At 35.9% G+C, this 16714-nt stretch overlaps 1 protein-coding gene across 5 annotated transcripts in view; it reads right to left on the bottom strand.

Annotated features, from left to right (window-relative positions):
• Positions 1-16714, bottom strand: part of ZFPM2 (zinc finger protein, FOG family member 2) — a 457957-nt gene that overhangs the window by 228502 nt on the left and 212741 nt on the right. For all 5 annotated transcript variants that reach the window (XM_025450404.3, XM_025450405.3, XM_049093338.1 and 2 more), the window contains one exon: positions 685-803. In XM_025450404.3, coding sequence (XP_025306189.1) covers positions 685-803 — 119 coding nt within the window. The remainder of the gene's footprint in view (positions 1-684; positions 804-16714) is intronic.

Here is a 16714-nt window from a genome sequence, read left to right as displayed (position 1 = left end):
CATATAATCTTACCTAGAGGATGATTTTACAGAGACTTTCCAGAGAAGGTAACAAAAATTATGATGCTAATCATTCATCTTTGCTTTTTTTTTTTTTTTTAATTTTTTTTTATTTGTGATAGTCACAGAGACAGAGAGAATGAGGCAGAGACACAGGCAGAGGGAGAAGCAGGCTCCATGCACTGGGAGCCCGATGTGGGATTCGATCCCGGGTCTCCAGGATCGCGCCCTGGGCCAAAGGCAGGCGCTAAACCGCTGCGCCACCCAGGGATCCCCATCTTTGCTTTTAAAGGTACAAATAATATTGCTGAGGAATAACAAGGTTGTTTATTTCTTGTTCTTCATGTAAACCTGTAATGTATGACAATTAATTTGTGTCACTTAAAAATAAACGCATTTGTATATATTATTAAGTGTGAGTAGTATTAGTCTGGCTAAGCAGATAAAGCAACAACCTTATAAATTACCTTACTAAACAACCATTTAGTATGATTAACCTGTTTCCTTCTAAATTCTGTGTGTATTACTCTCAGAGACAAACCACTTGGAAAATATCCAAGTTTTGTGGTCCATGAAAAAGAAAAAACAAACTGTTATTTTTAGTGATTTCCCTGGGAAGCAGGCAGAGATAATTTCTGAGCTATGACAAAATACTGAGTCAACCAACTCAGAACATCCACCTACCAAGGAATTATTATTCAGGTCCATCTTCCCAGCAAATGGCCCCCATGTTGTTCCCACAGGAAGTTGCTGTCGACTCTGGATTTTCCGTTCCCCATCTTTCTGAAATACTTCCAGCTCTCCTGCAGACAATGAAAACAAGAGGTGTTTAGGGCACTTTCACATGTGCTTTACCTACAGCCTCCTCTTTTTCTAAGTTTGCTTTACACACATGGTATTCTCCGGATTCATATTAAGAGAATTAATTATGCTTGTCTGAAAAACAACTGATCTTATTATCCGAGAGGTAAATAAAATTTGCCCTGATAATTGTATTTAGATTTAGTCCAATTTCTTCCTTGCACTTTTTCACACACATTGTCAACAGACGTCAATTCTATGTAGCAAGTCCCAAAGAACCCGAAATAATAACACTACCTCAAAGAGCACTGCTCTAATGCTAAAACAGTTAGACAAAAGAAAGTTACGACAATGGCTCAGAATTAAAAATCTTATATTTGATGACCAATGTAACTAAAAATTATAACTAATGATATATACCTTATGCAATGTTATTATAGTTACTTAAGACTCATGGGGAGCATCTGGAGAAATTTGAAAGCACTTGGTAATTTTCTGAAATCACTACTAGTTTCAAGGGATCAAATATCTACAGGTACAAAAAGTAGATATGTACACCTTTTCCCAAGTAAGAAAAATGTTTCATCAAATTCATTATCTTTTTATATTTGGTACTTGATATAGATTCTATGTTACCCAAAGAGTTTGGACAGGAAACATTTATGAAACAGCCAGTTTTGGATGGTCTTCCTTTCATTCCCTCCAAACTATTACATTAAGATCATAAAAGGGAAATAGGAAGTAAAGACATTATTCACACAGGCATAAAGTAGGAATTCATCAAATGCTTTTTAAGAAATTTATTTAACAGATACATGAATTAATAAAAAATAAATAAATGAAAACTTCAAAACTTCAGAGAATGACCATCAGCCTAAAAACTGCTTGGGATAAACAAACCAACAAAATCCCCATCAGGAATTGGAGTCTTTCTCTTTAAATAATTATATCTATAATATTTATGTCCTGGCAGTATCACCATAGCATATTATCATAGCAAAAGGTTTATATTTTAAAATATTAATCTTAAAAATATAATTTATTCATTTTTTATTGGCACATCTTCCTAACCTGCTCAAGAGTAGACATGAAAATGGGAAGGAATGGATTAATAAAAGTATAAATAAAAACCCACATATAACAGATAGCCAAGAAAAGTTCTAAATAAAACAGAATGCATTCAGTAATTACATTTTCTAAGTGATCTATAAGTCATGATAGGTAATATATTATAAAAGTTTTGCCTTGGGATCCCTGGGTGGCGCAGCGGTTTAGCGCCTGCCTTTGGCCCAGGGCGCGATCCTGGAGACCCGGGATCGAATCCCATGTCAGGCTCCCGGTGCATGGAGCCTGCTTCTCCCTCTGCCTCTCTCTCTCTCTCTCTCTCTCTCTGTGACTATCATAAATAAATAAAAAATTTAAAAAATAAAAAAATAAAAGTTTTGCCTTATTCTGGCCTTAAGTTCTTCTCAAGTCTATAACTTTAAATATGCAGATTTAATCTTGATGTTTTCCAAAGATTTTACTTATTTGAGAGAGAGTGCGAGCAGAGTGAGGAAAGAGGCAGAGGCAGAGGGAGAAGCAGACACACCGCTAAGCAGGGAGCCTATGTGGGGTTCCATCCCAGGACCCTGAGATGATGACCTGAACAGAAGATTGATTGAGCCACTCAGGCGCCCCTAATCTTGATGTTTTCAAAAGGAATACATCAACCTGAGTTCAGTTAGACCTTTCTTTATTCCTTTACATTTGTGTCACCTTTGTGTCACCTCTGTTTAACATCATTTAAAATACTAGGCATTATTTTTCACTTTTTTATTATTGCTCATCCTGAAAACCAAAATCAAAGTCAGCTAAACCACAGTCAGCTAAAATATTATGTCGTATTTTCTTTGTGTTCATATGAAAATATAAACTTATCTGTATTGAGATAATGAAGATACCATGAAAATAATCTCAGGTTCACAGTAAACAATGTCAAATCAAGGACGACACCTCCATTCTCCCTTCTTCTCTTCCACCCTTCCTCTCCCACTTGTCAAATATGCTAAAAATGGAAGAACTCATTAAACTCATTAAGACAGACAATGTCCTCTTTTTTCTTTTCATTCTGATATATTGGTAGCTAAAGATGATCAATAATTAGGAAAAATGGATCCCAAAAAAATTCTGTAAGTCTGAGCTTCTGAAATGTAGCTTTCTAAATAGAGCATTTGCACCAAATAATATATTAATGCTTAAGTAACAAATCCAGAGTCCAGGGAAAATGGAACATAAAAAATTAGTCTTCTGTAGGTAGAATAACAAACCCATTTCTGAGATTTTCCCCCTGAAAATGTTTTTCGTCCTTGTACAATCTTTTTGATTAGTGCATTGGAATCAAAGGCCTTATTCACAAAATTCTCCAAGGCAGAAGATAGCTAGCAACCTATTACGAAGTCAAGAAGGACTCTGGGAAATGTCCCTCAAAGCATGCATTCATATTCATATGTGATAATGTAGTTATTTCAATCTTTAAGATATTTTTTTCTGTTAGGAAAAAAACTGCTTAATTTCGGATAGTTCTTTGAATTTTTCAACCATACTTACTTAAATTTTAAGCAATTCCTTACAATTTACCATTTAAAGATAAAATACATTTCAATCCCTCAGCTAAACCCTCATTAAGAATGTTCTTTTCTACATAAAAGTGATGCCCAAATAATTTGCTTGTTTTTACACACTCAAAAAAAGTCATGTCACATTTAAGTGATACCAGAGAAATCAGAGGATCTTTGAAAACCTTTTAAAAAAAGTAATTCGTCCTCTCTTTCTGCCACTGACATTTTTCATTCGAAAAGGGTTCAGACTCAGTCAAACAGTGACTTCTTATCTGTACCTATGGATTTACAAGTAGGTCTTTCTTTTAATGGATTAAGAACTACAAACTTAGGGCAGATCATAAAGTGATACCTAAATATCGCCAATGTTCTTGAGGTGTCTTTGACTATGCATTAAAATTTTAAGCAAACCAAAACTACTTTTATGAGCTCTTAAACATGGCCATAACAGAAAGTCCAGTTAACTGTTCAAGCTAACAAGTCAATCTTTTCAACTTTATTAGGTAAACAGGCAAATCCCAGTCTCCTTTCTTGCTTATAAGGAAGTTATTTTGAGGTATGGAAAAATCCATTCTGTTGCTGAAGTAGTTAAATAAAAATACTCATTTATTCACAACAGTGTTAAAAAAAACCGCAAGCACGTTGCAAATAATTAGCATTTATACACTACCAAGGCTACCCGGGTTAATGATAGAGAATACGACACTGTATAAATGAAAGTTACATTCAATTTAACTTAGATTTTGGTTAACAATATATTTAATTTTTTTCAAAGATTAATAAGTGTAATGAAATAGAGGAAACATTATTGTGCTAAAAATAAGATTAACTTTTAGTCAACTGCATTCAATAACCAGCTAAATGGCCTTGAATAGAAAAATTCTTTTCTGAGTCTTTGTCATTGGTAAAGAGGGTTTTGTACTCACTTGTTACTTGGTAAGGTGCCCATAACACCATGATTTTCTCCCCCCAGATATATCATGAGAGGTAGAAAGAACACTGGGGTTGTAGGTCAAAGACCTGTGTCCAACAGTTCTATCATAAAAATGGATGTTTAATGAAAAGATCAAATATTCCCAAATCAGGAAACAAAAGTTCCAAATTTTGTTTGATTTGTTTATTCACTTTCTTTTGCCTCCATACATTAGTTTTTTGATTCTTTTATTCTACTAATATATATTTAGTATCTGTCTGTTAAATATCAGACAGTGGGTTACGGCCAAGCACAAAGCAACAAGCAAAACAAGCCTGGACCTTGGACAAATTTCAGGAAATGTAATCCATAAGGCTTGGGAAGTAGACATCATAGAACTTAGTGATTATTTAGATTTTAGGAGTTAAGGAAGGGAAAAATCTAACAATAATATTTGGGTATGTGGCTTAAGCAAATAGGCCAATGATCATGTATCTTTTGAGATAAAGAACACATGCAAAAAAAAAAAAAAAAGATTTAAGGACAAGATGAGAAGTTATAGTTTGGAAATATTGAGGTTAAAGTGACTGTAAGGAAGGCAAGAGGTGATTTTAGGTGGGCAGGTACAAGCCTGGGACTCAGAAGCAAGGTCTTAACTAGAGTGGTAAATTTGGCATTTTATTCATTACTTAAAACTAGTTTTAATATGGTAATAAAAGCCGTAAGATTGTTCATCCAGGACAGAGTGTATCAAAATAAAAGAAGGAGGCCTAAGAGAGAGAGTTCTAAGGATCTTCAAAAGGCAGAGTGATAGAGGAACAGGAACAGAAAATTAGAAGTGGGGCACCTGGGTGGCTCAGTCGGTTGAGGTTTCAGCTCAGGTCCTGATCTCATAGGTGATGGGACTGAGCCCTGTTTCTGGGTCCATGCTCAGTGAGAGTCTGCTTGGATATTCTCTCCCTCTGCCCTTCCCCCATCCATTCTCTCTCTTTGTCTCTCAAGTTAAAGAAATCTTTAAAAAAGAAAAAAAAAAGAAAGAAATTTAGAAGTGCAAGAGAATAGAAAGTAGATAAAGCAGCCAATGGATTGATTGAGAATGTAAAGGAGGAGGGATGAATCAAGTAATCTGAAAATTTATGAAAGTAAGAAAATAACTGGAAAGATCTCTTTTGATGAGATGGAAATCATGGATATCTGGAGTGAAAGGAATTTTGCAAAATAGGAAGACAAAACACAGACTGGAATGAGTTCAAAAGTGAACTGGAGAAGAGTCAATTGAACAAGCCATGTTATCCTGAACACAAGCCATGTGATCCTGAACCCTTTGAACTTCAGTTTCTGCATACAGAATAGGAATTACAATATCTTCTTCATATGACTGCTGAGAGGATTAATTCACATAACACATGCAAAGTCCCTGATAAATATTTACTAATTCACCAAAAAGACACTGAAGCATTCTAAGAGCATGTCCACATACTTCCATCATCATCATATCTAAGAGGTTCTGTGGTCACAACCCCTCTTAAGTCTTCCACCCAAAATATACCCCACACCTTGGCTTATATCCCTATCAAATATCTCAAAGAGTCACTTTTCTTATCAGTATTCCCCAGGGTTCATCAAATCAGATGTAGATTACTGACCAGCTTCCAATTCAGGTTCCAAATCCCCATCAGGATAAACTTACTAAAACTCCTTGGTCACTCATTGGTACAAGTTCCTTCATGAGTTCCCTTTTGACCGTCCCAACTTGAGTACCTATGCCTGAATCTTTTTTTTTTTTTTAAGATTTTATTTATTTATTCATAGAGACAGAAAGAGAGAGAGAGGCAGAGACACAGGCAGAGGGAGAAGCAGGCATCATACAGAGAGCCTGATGTGGGACTCGATCCAGGGTCTCCAGGATCACGCCCTGGGCTGCAGGCGGCGTTAAACGGCTGCACCACTGGGGCTGCCCCCTATGACTGAATCTTAACCAAAATATTGCTCCACAGTGTCTTTCTGTTCTGCTCTCCAGAATATATTCTCTTCCCCTCTAGTCAAGAAAGACTTTATCTCTAAACCTTCCTCCTCATGTCCAGTTTAACCCCTACCTTTCTGAGAATTGTTCTTGCTACCCGACAGACACTCTGTACGGCTGGCTGCCTTGATAAAGTTTATTAGTGTTCCAAGATCGAACCAAAGCTTTTTCTCTTTCACCAGATGTCTCTGAACTCCAGACAAACTGTGTTCTCCTTTTCTAGTATGCCATGGCATTTATAATCCAATGCTACACAATTTTGCAGTTAATGATCCCCTAGTGCTTTCCCTTTGATAACCCTTTTCACCTCAACAGGAATATAAGCCTCTTGAACTACAAGTATAGTTTTTTAATTTCTGTTTATCCTTTGGTAATCAATATCATTTGTGACATGTGATCATTGCAAAATACAAATTGAACATAGTTGATTGGATGAAGATTTTCTTAAGTTCACAGATTTAATTTTAGGACAGTTAAAGTTTATTTTAAGGACAAAAATAACTTTCTTCATATGTGTCTCCTCGTTGTATTACAATAATCATATATTTCATTTGCTCAGCATTTTACTACATTATGTTACCTCATCTGTGAAATATGGAGCAGGATGAAAAATGAAGATTTTTCCTCTTAGCCAGTTCATATTTTTGCAGCTATTCCTCAAAAAGAAGTCCTCCCCCCCCCCCTTTTAACATGCTGGGTAAGTTTACACAAAATATTTGAGACACATAGGATGGACTAATCAATTTTGGTAAAAGATAATATTGTTAGTGCTGAGGGCTGTTTCTCTTATCTTCTTGATAATGCATACTTTTAAAAGTCTGTGATTACTCAAAGACTTATGATAGCCTCACTTAAAAAAAAAAAAAAAAAAAAAAAAGCCCTAAGTCCAAAATCACTACCAAACATACTGCAGCTTTTAAGATATCAAACCACTTCTTTGCGCAAATAAAAGAAATTCACTGGTGGAAAGAAACACTTAAAGTCAAGAGAGATATCCTCAAATCTTATTTTGCTGAAGGTACAATCAAGCCATTGTTTGTTTCTTTTAAATAGGGCCCTTTTGATGCCTCTTTAGAAAGCAAAGTATATGAAAACTGTAGTATACGACAGGGGAACAGACAAGATGTAGGCCTTTTAGCATGGTTATCAACCATCATGCTTCAACTGAGTCCAGTGTTAAGTTGATGACATAAACGCATGTGGTATTTACAGAACATCCCTTAACTCCAGCCTCGGATTCCATAGAAGGACATGGTTGCAAATAAATGAGACTACCGAAGATCATATTTCATTTGCTAAAAATAAAATTTGGATTGGTTTGAACTTGTTTTTAAATATATAACCAAATTTTAAAGCAGGCCACATGAATTAGCTCCTACGTTTATCAGGCCTAACTATATAACAGAGAAGGCTAGAGCGTCAGAACCCATATTTATATTTTCTCCATGGTTGGAAAACATTATACATCATGGTATCAAACATGGACAGCCCTGAAGTCATGCTGAGTTCAAAAAGCGCTGAAAGATTCTAAAAATCTCAAAACATTTTCAAAGTCAGCCAAGGTGGCTGAAGTATGGAAGAGCTCTCGCTATTTTATGGTTTAACCGTTTGACAGCTGCCCGCCAGATACATAAGAGGGTTAGATGATCATTTCACTGCTGATTATCTTCACAGCCAAACTGCAGTTTTGTCACTAGATGCGTGTTTTCGCAGGCATTAATAACAGCATGTTTCATCTGCATTTTAAGACAAATAATGCCATTTATATTATGCTATGTTGAGCCATCTCGAAGCATAGTTTGGCACAGGAAATGATAGTTCTTGGTAAGTGGCTACAAATCGCCTTATAGGGGTACCTTTTCTAATTTTCCTTCTCAATTTTTGAGTCATACAGTCATAACACACACTAAACTACAGTTTTGAACATAAACTTGAAATACGACATTCCCTATTCAAGTACTCCAGTCAAACCCTGATAAATCAGGCTGGCCATGCAGTGATCTTATCCCTTCTGACTCTTTAATAAATCGAACCTTGTAAGTTCGTACTGTTGGAAGTTGTCACTAAATGAAATTGTGACCTTATCCGGCGCATGAACTTATCCTGCTGACAACTACATTTATTGTGTGGATAAGAAAGGGAAAAAAAGAAAAAAAGAAAAAAGAAAAAAATGAGATATTTGATAATTCTGATCTTAGCCATATGTAACTCTAACAGATGGGATCTTTTTGATGTTCCATTAATGATTTGCCAAAGATGAGTCTCTACTTAGAGAAAAATGCTAACCCTAGGTAAGTGCTGGGGGCACTGCAGATGTTATTAAAAGTGCATGAAAAGGTACTGGGTGACGGCAGTGAATCAGAAGCTATTAGACTAACACAAAGAGCCCTGAATTAGCTTGTAATTGCACTGGAAAAGATAACATAATGGTGGTGGCAAAATAGAAACATTCCCTTTGCATGCATTCAGTGCCTAAAAACTCCAAAATAAGACACTGGAATTGTCTAAAACCCAGAGGAAGTTAAATCACTGTATTTCTCAAGAATAAAAAAGCACTCTTTGGCTACAGTTTCTAAAACATCATAGAAAACAATGTGTATAGCATCAAGAGGCAAGTTTACATGCATATGCTACCATATATCCACACGTATACAAACTCAAGATTGTTTCACTTCATTATTCTGGCTGGTTTTAAGAAAGAATTCTGAGGCTATGATAGGTCTGGATATTCTTTCTATCATAGAGCCTACTGAAACCTGCAAATCACCATTTTCAAGAGAGAGAAACAGAAGAGATAAAATGTGGTCCTAGGTAGTAAAGTAGAAAATTCAAGATGTTTTTAGAAACAAAATCATGATCTGAAATAAAACTAGAAAGCCTTCACCTGCATACTCACATACAAAATTAAGTTTTATATGCAGAGACCAAGTTCAAGATTGGGGAAAAAATTGCCATGTTTTGCCCTTTGCTCTTTGGTCTATTTACACAAACAGAAAATCAGCTCATCCCAGGTGTCTGAAAATATTCACCTGGAGTGTGACTGGCTCTTGCAAATGTTTGGAAGTGTCACTGGAAGGAGGAGCTGCAGTTTCTGGACTCTTTTCAGCTGCTGGAAGGAAGGAGGAGGGAGTCACCACTCTTGCTCAAGAAACCTGGCACAGTATGTTTCTTTGCTGCCAGAAACCCTCCCTGACCTTCCAGACACTACTCCTTGTCACAGGCTGACCCAATACCACTTCCTGATTCAAATCTTGAGGCACAGAAGGAGAATGCACTTTGGAAGGTTAGGGAGGAAACATCATAGATGAGAGGTCTGGACTAGCAGATATAAAAAACAGCAGCAGAGAAGCAACATCCAAAAGTTAGTTGACGAGCAGGAGGTCCAGAGAAGGGTCAGGGCCTGGAGGGCAGTGGTGAGACAGAGAAGGCCTGTTCTCTCCAGGAGGGAAAACTGTAAAGGGGAAACTCTGGGTACAAATCAGCCATAGATTCTGTTCGACTAAACAGAACTCAGAAAGAGCTTTTCTTTTTTTTTCTTTTATTTATTCATTCCTGAGAGACACAGAGAGATGCAGAGGGACAAGCAGACTCCCTGTGAGGAGCCTGATGCAGAACTCGATCCCAGGATCCCAGGACCCCAGGATCATGACCTGAGCCAAAGGCAGGCGCTCAACCATTGAGCCACCCAGGCACTCCCAGAAATAGTTTTTTTTTTTTTTTTTTAAGATTTTATTTATTTATGAGAGAGAGAGAGAGAGCAAGAGAGATCCCTGCTCCATGCAGGGATCCTGATGTGGTACTCGATCCCGGGACTCCAGGATCACGCCCTGGCCAAAGGCAGGCACCAAACCACTCAGCCACCCAGGGATCCCCCCAGAAATAGCTTTTAAAGAACATTTGTGGGCAGCCCGGGTGGCTCAAGGGTTTATAGCGCCTGCCTTCATCCCAGGGCATGATCCTGGAGACCTGGGATCGAGTCCCATGTCAGGCTCCCTGCATGGAGCCTGCTTCTCCCTCTGCCTGTGTCTCTGCCTCTCTCTCTCTCTCTCTCTCTCTCTCTCTCTGTGTCTCTCATGAATAGATAAAATCTTTAAAAAAAATAAAAATAAAGAACATTTGCTATAGAGCATCAGTGGGCCTGATCAATACTTGCAGTTCTAAATTTTAGGCAACGTTGACTTCCGTATGTTAAAATTGCATATTTTCTCATAAGTTACATTTATTAATTTAGAAAAAGATAGCTGGACTCAATGGAACTCTTCACAGGTCACTGCTGTTATTGAAATGCCACTGGCCTGCTAGGTATTTCTTTAGCTCCATAACCGGATATAGTCATTTGTTTCCCACTCATGTGTGTCATATTAATCCAGATACAGTCATTTGTTTCCTTGGAGTTTTTTTACATTGTGAAATGGTGTAGATGGAGATGAAAAGAAATATATTGATGAGCTTGAACAGATAAACATTCTTAAAGATTGTGATTAAACCTGGAAGGAAAGGTCTCCATTTGGAATGAGGAGGTGATTTGGGGGGCCACGATATTAGAGCGCCAAAGGATGGCAGAATGACTTGACAAATAAACAAATAAATGTGAGGGAAATGATAGTTCTACTTTGAAAGTCTTTAATCTAATCCAGGGAAGTAACAGTGCTCTATGAAGTACTCTCAGCCAAGAATAGAAATGTGCAGAAGATTAGTCTAAAAGTGATAGTTCATTATTGATTTTAAGTTTTTTATCCAATGAACAAGTACTAGTATCACTTTTTAAAAAGAGTTTCAAAAAATAGGTGGGCTATAGAACGATAAAGAGACTAAAAATTTGGCATGTTAACAATGAATATAGATCCTAGGATACTTGAGTTCATACCTCAGATGACGACCAATTCACCACATAGTATATTGAAATGTTTTGTGAAATCTTGATGTGGGTCCCCAAATTTGGGAGAGTAAATCCTGTGCAATACTAAACTGTATCAGTCACTTAATTCCCTTACTGTATGGCATCTTTAATAAATACAATAAATATTGGTTTGAAAATGCCTTCATCTACAGAAAGATTTAATATGTAGGCTATGATGCCAGCACAAAGTTTTGATTTCTAGACTTTGAACTCATATTGCTGAAAATATTGCTAATATCATAAAACACTTGCTAAAGATTTAGCAATATAATTGCTAAAGATCAAGCAAGCTGCTGTCATTTACTCATAATTATGGAGGCTTTTAATAATGCTTGTGTATCTTCACAGATATATACATTTGTAAGTTATACATAACTGATAAGAGTAATTTGGCCAAAAGCAGCTTCCTTGACACTCTACTTTTTGGGTACAATCATAGTCAATCTTTCTGTATTTCAAAGGCATTCGCTGTGTGGTATATTGCTTTAAATACCCATCATTAGTGTTATGCTTAAACCCTACCATTTTTTGGAAGTCTATCCATTACCCCCTAAATGAACACCTCCTGATTCATACAGCTTCTCCTTGCTGGAAGTTCAGAGGTGAACTCCTACATTATTAACTCTAATATTTTTCATCATTGTCTTCCATAGTGATCTGTATATTTATTATCTCTCTACATGGTACTTTCTATATACTCCACAAAGCTTTGTACCTAGTAGTTGTAGAAGCTATATATTATCTTCACTGCCTTGGGTTAAATCATTGTTTCTAAGGAGATCTTTAAATCAATCAACATCATACATACTACTTTTTCACTTTATAATACAGGATTTAATAGTTCCCCGAGAAGTAAATACAGTAGGTATAATTTTGCCATCATATTTACTGGGCTAGGGCTCAAAATTAAAATAACTTATTTATGTCACAAAATCAGTAGTGAAACTAGGACTCCCAATCCTATTTTGCTGGTGCTCTCATGCTCATTTCAGTTTATCGGACTGCCTCTTTTAAGAAATTTTAACAACTTAACTAGGTGGAAGGATTGACCTCAAGCCCTAGTATCATATCAGCAACCATTAGAATGGATTCATTTATAAGATTAGCTGCCAGTCAATTTGGAAAGCAGAATGTGAGTGCCTGGGGGAAGGGGCCACAGGGTGAGTTTTGAAGGAGGCAAGGTGGTAGAAAAGATTAAACAAACAAAACACTGAGAAAGCATTACAGGGCGGAGTGGCAAAATTATTGTTTGATTATCAGAGTTCACAATAAACTTTTACATTTCTGTCCCAAAAATTTCAGAGAGAAGAAATATGAGGTACATGGTTTTAAAACAGTGGAGTTTCTCCTCTTCCCTCTGTCCTTTATGATTATTCTTGAGAGAAAATAGGTATGAAATAAATAAAATAAAAACTTGAAAATCTAATTAAATATATCACATCAGTACTAACATAAGAAATGACATAAGCTCTTCTTCATAATAATACAGAGTATAAAAGACATTTTGAACACTCTAAAACAACTCCCCGGACCTTTTCATTTGGTTGCTAGCATTTTCTCTGAAGAAAACTTTCTGATGTGTAATTGTACATGGTGATTGCAAACTAGACTATGTGATGCTATCATGTTCTCCGGGCTGTGAAATATTTCTATATCCTACATTTAGCACTCAGTGAGCTAAGTAGTATATGTACTCTGTGCTGTGATATGTATATGTTATTCCTCTTCAGTTCCTCTCTCTTTTTCCTTTACCTTCCTTAGATTTGCTCCTTTCCAACATGAATATGAGACACAGAAATGCCAAACCTTGAAGGAGGAAGAAAAGGAAGGAGAGAGGGAGAGAGGAAGAAAGAGAGAGAAGGAGGAAGGAAACCAGCTAGGCAGGCTGGCAGGTATTATTACTCATGAGTGTAGTTTCCATATATTTAGAACTTGTTGCACAGGTCTACGGACTGATCCCTTCCTTCACATACAAGCAACTGCCTCTGAAAACATCATTTCTGTGGAGGGACCCCTCATAGGAAGTCTTACCTATGCTCATCTGGGGCATGATCCAATAAAGCCATGATATCTCTCAGCTTTTGCAGGCAGAATTATTTTCAAGAATATTTCTATTTATAAAACCGCACTCAACAAAACTTAATTTTAAGTATATACTCATTTAAAACTGACAAAAGTTTCAATAGGTTAATCTCTTTTATAAATGAACACAATACAATGTTAGCATGGACATATAAACACATCATTATTTGCAAATAAAATTGCTTGTGAGGCAGAGGGTCAATGAACTAGAAAGAATTGCCTTGAGATAAAATTAATCCCGGGTTGGAAGAAACAAATGACTGGAATTTGTTGTAAATAACAGTTTTAAGAACATAGAAATTATAGCTGATGGTAAGCGTTTCTGTTCAATATTGTAAATATATTAATTTTAGATAAAATAAATAGTATTTGCCTTTCTTTTGCTGTTTCTTTCTTTTTTAACATACAGTGCTTTATTAATTTCAGGTGTACAATATAGTGATTCAAAACTTCCATACAACACTTGGTGTTTATCACAGTAAGTGCACACTTTAGTCCCCATCACCTATTTCACCCACCCCCCATCTGCCTCCCCTTTGGTAACCATCAGTTTGTTCTCTATAGTTAAAAGTCCATTTCTTGATTTGTCTCTCTCTCTTGCCCTTTTTCCTCCTTTGCTTATTTGTTTTCTTTCTTAAATTCCACAAACCAGTGAAATCATATGGTATTTGTCTTTCTCTTATTTTGCTTAGCATTATATTCTTTAGCTCCATCCATGTCATTGCAAATGTGAAGATTTCATTCTTTTTGGTGGCTGAATAATATTCCATTATGTATTATAATATATATTTTATATTCATAATTAGAGATCTATCTATCTATCTATCTATCTATATATATATATATATATATCACATCTTCTATGGACACTTGGGCTGCTTCCATATCTTGGCTATTATAAATAATACTGCTATAAATATAGGGGTGCATACATACCTTTGAATTAATTTTCTTATATTCTTTGGGTAAATACTCACTAATACAATTAATGGATCATAAGAAAGTTCTATTTTTAACTTTTTGAGGAACCTGTTTTCCAGAGTGACTCCCCTAGTTTGCATTCCCACCAACAGTGCAAGAGGGCTCCCCTTTCTCCACATCCTCATCAACACCCGTTGTTTCTTGCATTGTGAATTTTAGCCATTCTGATAGATGTGAGGTGATATCTCACTGTAGTTTTGATTTGCATTTCCACGATGGTAAGTAATAATGAACATCATTTGATGTGTCTTTTGGCTATCTGCATGTTCTCTTTGGAGAAGTCTGTCCATGACTTCTATTTGTTTTGTTGGGTGTTGAGTTATATAAGTTCCCTAAATAATTTGGATACTAGCCCTTTATCAGATGTGTCATTTGCAAATATCTTCTCCCATTCTGTATGTTGCCTTTTAATTTTGTTGATTGTTTCTTTTGCTGTGCAGAAGCTTTTTATTTTGATGTAGTCATGATAGTATATTTTTTGCTTTTGTTTCCCTTGCCTCAGGACACATATCTAGAAAAAAGTTGCTATGGTTGATGTCAAAGAAGTCACTGCCCATGTTCTCTTTTAGGATTTTTACGGTTTCAGCCTCACCTTTAGGTCTTTAATCTATTTTGAATTTGTTTTTGTGTATGGTGTAAGAAAGCAGCTCAGTTTCTTTCTTTTACATGTATCCATCCAGTTTCCCCAACATCATTTGTTAAACAGACTGTCTTTTTCCCACTGGATATTCTTTCTTGATTTGTTGAAGATTAATTGTCCATATAATTGTGGGTTTATTTCAGGGTTTTCCAGTCTGTTCCATTGATCTAAGTGTTTATTTTTGTGCCAGTACCATACCATTCTGATGATGACAGCTTTGTAATGTAACTTTGTAATGTATGCTGCCTGCAGCTTTGCTTTTCTTTTTCAAGATACCTTTGGCTATTCAGGTTCTTTTCTGGTTCCATACAAATTTTAGTATTGTTTGTTTTAGTTCCATGAAAGATGCTACTGGTATTTCGATAGGCATTGCATTAAATGCATAGATTGCATTTGATAGTATAGCATGAGCATGGAATGTTTTTCCATTTCTATGTGTCATCTTCAATTTCTTTCACCACTATTTTATAGTTTTCAGGGTACAAGTCTTTCACCTCTTTGATTAGGTTTATTCCTAGGTATCATTATTTTGGGTGCAATTGTAAATGGGATTGTTTTCTTAATTTCTCTTTCTGCTGTTTCATGATTAGTATATAGAAATGCAAAGATTTCTGTACTTTGATTTTATATCCTGCAGCTTTACTGAATTCGTTTATCAGTTCTAGCAGATTTTTAGTGGAGTCTTGTGGGTCTTCTATATATAGTATCATGTCATCTGCAAATATCGAAAAAGTTTTACTTCTTCCTTACTGATCTGAATGCTTTTTACATCATTTTGTTGTCTGATTGCTGTGGCTAGGACTTTCAGTACTATACTGAATAAAACTGGTGAGAGTGGACATCCTTGTCTTGTTCCTGACCTTAGGGGAAAGTCCATTAAGGATAATGTTAGTTGTGGATTTTTCATATATGGCCTTTATTATGTTGAGGTATGTTCCCTCTTAACCTACTTTGTTGAGGGTTTTTATTATGAATGGATGTTGTACTTTGTCAAATGCTTTATCTGCATCTATTCAAATGATTATATGATTTTTATCCTGTCTGTTATTGATGTGATATATTACATGATTGATTTACAAATATTGAACCACCTTGCAACCCAGGAATAAATGCCATTTGATTGTGGTGAATGATTTTTTTAGTGTAATGCTGGATTGAGTTTGCTAATATTTTGTTGAGGATTTTTGCATCCATATTCACCAGGGATATTGGCCTGTAGTTCCCTTTTTTAGTGGTATCTTTATCTGGTTTGGATACGACAATATAGTATTTCTAAAAATTGTTGGAAAAGATCTTGTAAGCTGCCTTCATCTTAAATAATGCTAGCCTTTTCTTAAAAATTTCCTATACTCTTTTTTGATAATTTCACAAACTCCTGAAACTGAGATAACAATACTAGCCTTACTAGAAGCCATCACCTCAAGCTCTAAAATTCAGAGAGATGAGCTCATCTTTAAGTGTCTCTATTATGTCCTCTCAGTTTACAATGCTTGGCAATAGAAGGAATCCTTTCATCGCTGATTCCTCTGACAAACCAGATGCAGTTACTTATTCTCTAACAGATGAACAGAACACATTCAGAACTGATAGTGTGATTCTTGATACTAGAGTCAGGCACCCAGAAGTAACCACAATTATCTAAGATACATATATAATGCAAGAAGTGCTCTTCTTTTAAAAAAAAGTCTAGACTTTTAACATCATAATTATTATTCGATGACATGTATTAGGATACTCACACAGTCAAAAAGGCATTAAATTTAAAGGCTATCTA

Source organism: Canis lupus, chromosome 13 (genome assembly GCF_003254725.2).
Source record: "Canis lupus dingo isolate Sandy chromosome 13, ASM325472v2, whole genome shotgun sequence".
Lineage (NCBI taxonomy): Eukaryota > Metazoa > Chordata > Mammalia > Carnivora > Canidae > Canis > Canis lupus.
This window is presented reverse-complemented; position numbering and strand designations above follow the sequence as displayed.